At 40.5% G+C, this 2,066-nt stretch overlaps 1 protein-coding gene across 6 annotated transcripts in view; it reads right to left on the bottom strand.

Moving 5' to 3' along the window:
* Nucleotides 1-14: 14 nt before the first annotated feature.
* Nucleotides 15-2,066, bottom strand: part of LOC103380561 (pseudouridine-5'-phosphate glycosidase) — a 7,929-nt gene continuing 5,877 nt past the window's right edge. For 4 of the 6 annotated variants that reach the window (XM_017033024.2, XM_017033021.2, XM_017033023.2 and 1 more), the window contains exons 15-19: nt 1,631-1,745; nt 1,290-1,427; nt 695-861; nt 524-615; nt 15-359 (exon numbers count right to left, since the gene is read on the bottom strand). In XM_017033024.2, the coding sequence (XP_016888513.1) occupies nt 164-359; nt 524-615; nt 695-861; nt 1,290-1,427; nt 1,631-1,745 (708 nt within the window). In that variant the 3' untranslated portion in view covers nt 15-163. The other 2 variants (XM_025056092.1, XM_025056093.1) reach the window with 2 other exon arrangements.

Here is a 2,066-nt window from a genome sequence, read left to right as displayed (position 1 = left end):
CAGAATGAACACTCAAGAAATCAATTTACTTCCATTTGCAGTGTGACGCAGTTTTGTAATGAGCATAGTAACTCATATAATGCCATAAATTCAGTTTAAAACAGTATAGACCTAAAAACCATACCTAATGCCTTAAGTTAAAAGGTTTAATGTTAAAATGTATCTAATCTATACACCTGTAATTTGGTTTCATCCAGCTCACATTCTGGACTTTGTTAGGATCAATAGAGTCTAAGGTGAGAACAGGAGAAATGGGATGAGGCGACGCCAGTGACATCATCGCAGCCAAGAGTCCCATCCGAACACAGCTGTCTGTGTCTCTGTGCCGAAGAATCCCTGCCATCATAGCTCCTGCAAGACTGCAGACAGAGTTGTTATAAATTGTGGTTAATTCACCTTTTTTAGAGGAGATGGTTTTAATAAAACTGACACAACGGAGGTCTTGAAAAAAAAGTAATTGTAACTGGAGAGGAGACAAAAATACTGGGAAAGAGGAGGTGAAGGGTAAGTAACGGTTCAGTACCTGTCTCCTGCTCCTGACACATTTACCGTCTCTGCTGCAGTCACACTCAGTGCCGGGTAGTGTACAGCACACAAATGTCTGCTCTGGGAAGACTGGAAACAACAAAAAGTCATCATTATAGTCACTGTTATTTCCTGCTAACCCTAATGAGTAAGTATATATTTTCCATACCCTCCTATGTTGTCTTGGCTGTAGGTTGACTGAGCCTGCATCCTGCTCCCCACAGAGCAGCACACCATTAGCCCCGAGAGTTACCACCAGACAGTGAATGTGCTCCAGAAGGGGGAGTGAGAGAGTCACAGCAAAATTCAGCATCTCCTCCACAGAACATGGCAACACTGTCATTTTTTTTTTTTTTTTTTCAAGACAAAACCAAATCCTTGACTACTGGTTGTTGACAAGAGCGATTACATTAAAAAAACAATTAGTCAGAACGGTCAACTGTATTTAAAGTAAATGTTAACCAGAGTTGTTGGGCAGAAGGACTGTGCATTATCAGAGGGCCAGCCAGTTCAAGTCCTGGCCTTGGTGTGTGACTCTAGTGCGAAGTCCTCCACTCCAAGGACACACTAAAAAGTGCAACCTGCTACTGTGTGTCCATTGTTGATTATTGAAGTGTTGGTTCACACGTGGTTAAAACAAAGACTCAAATCTCAATAAAGAGGAGCAGCAGTAATGAAAGTAACAAAAGAAAACGAACCTTCAGGTGTTTGGATTGGAGCAGCAGTAATGGAAGTAACAAAAAAACTAGTACAAGAAAACGAACCTTCAGGTGTTTGGATCCCCAGGGTTCTGTTCATGGTGCACAACTCTGCCAAGTTTGGGGAGGAATAGCTGAGAGACTTCCAGGCATCTGACAGGAAGGGCTTACAAGCTTTATCGGTACCAGTCGGCTCATACCACACTGTGACACAAATGAATGGTATCACATTATAACAAGTGAACCCAGCCAGGTCACAATTTATTACAGCCTGGATTTCGTCTTAAATGCACTTCAACTACCTCATAAAAACCTTTTTGTACAGCATGTAATTTAAATTTTTTTACACACTATTTTAATTCATTTTTAAAATGATGTTTTGTTTGTGACTGTCTCACCCTTCTTACCATTAACGTTGTGCTTTTTGGCCAAATGACAGACATAGTCTATGGTGGAGATGGGGATGTTTCCATCAAGACACACAAGTGTTGCTGACGAAATTTGCTTTTCAAACTGTGACACCTGTAGCACACAGGGAAAAAAAAGTCAAACAAGTTCACCATTAAACATGTGAAAAAGCAGCATCTGCACCCCCCCCCCTCTCTGTCGTGGTTTCAATGTGTTGTGGCTGCACTCATTTACTCCAGTGTTGTTTAGAAATGTGGAATATTGTAATTTCTGACAAAAGTTATTATTATTTATATGCACCTTTGTGGGCGGATGGGGTACATGGGTTTATTCTAGAAGGAAAAGTGTGTTACATAAAAAAAAAAATTCAAATGTCACCTTTGGAAGAATTGACAGTTAAGGTGATTCAGAAGGCATTTTAGTCGTGTAACAAAA

Source organism: Cynoglossus semilaevis, chromosome 6 (assembly GCF_000523025.1).
Source record: "Cynoglossus semilaevis isolate Cse_v1.0 chromosome 6, Cse_v1.0, whole genome shotgun sequence".
NCBI lineage: Eukaryota > Metazoa > Chordata > Actinopteri > Pleuronectiformes > Cynoglossidae > Cynoglossus > Cynoglossus semilaevis.
The sequence above is the reverse complement of the archived record's forward strand: the minus strand, read 5'-3'. Positions and strand labels throughout refer to the sequence as shown.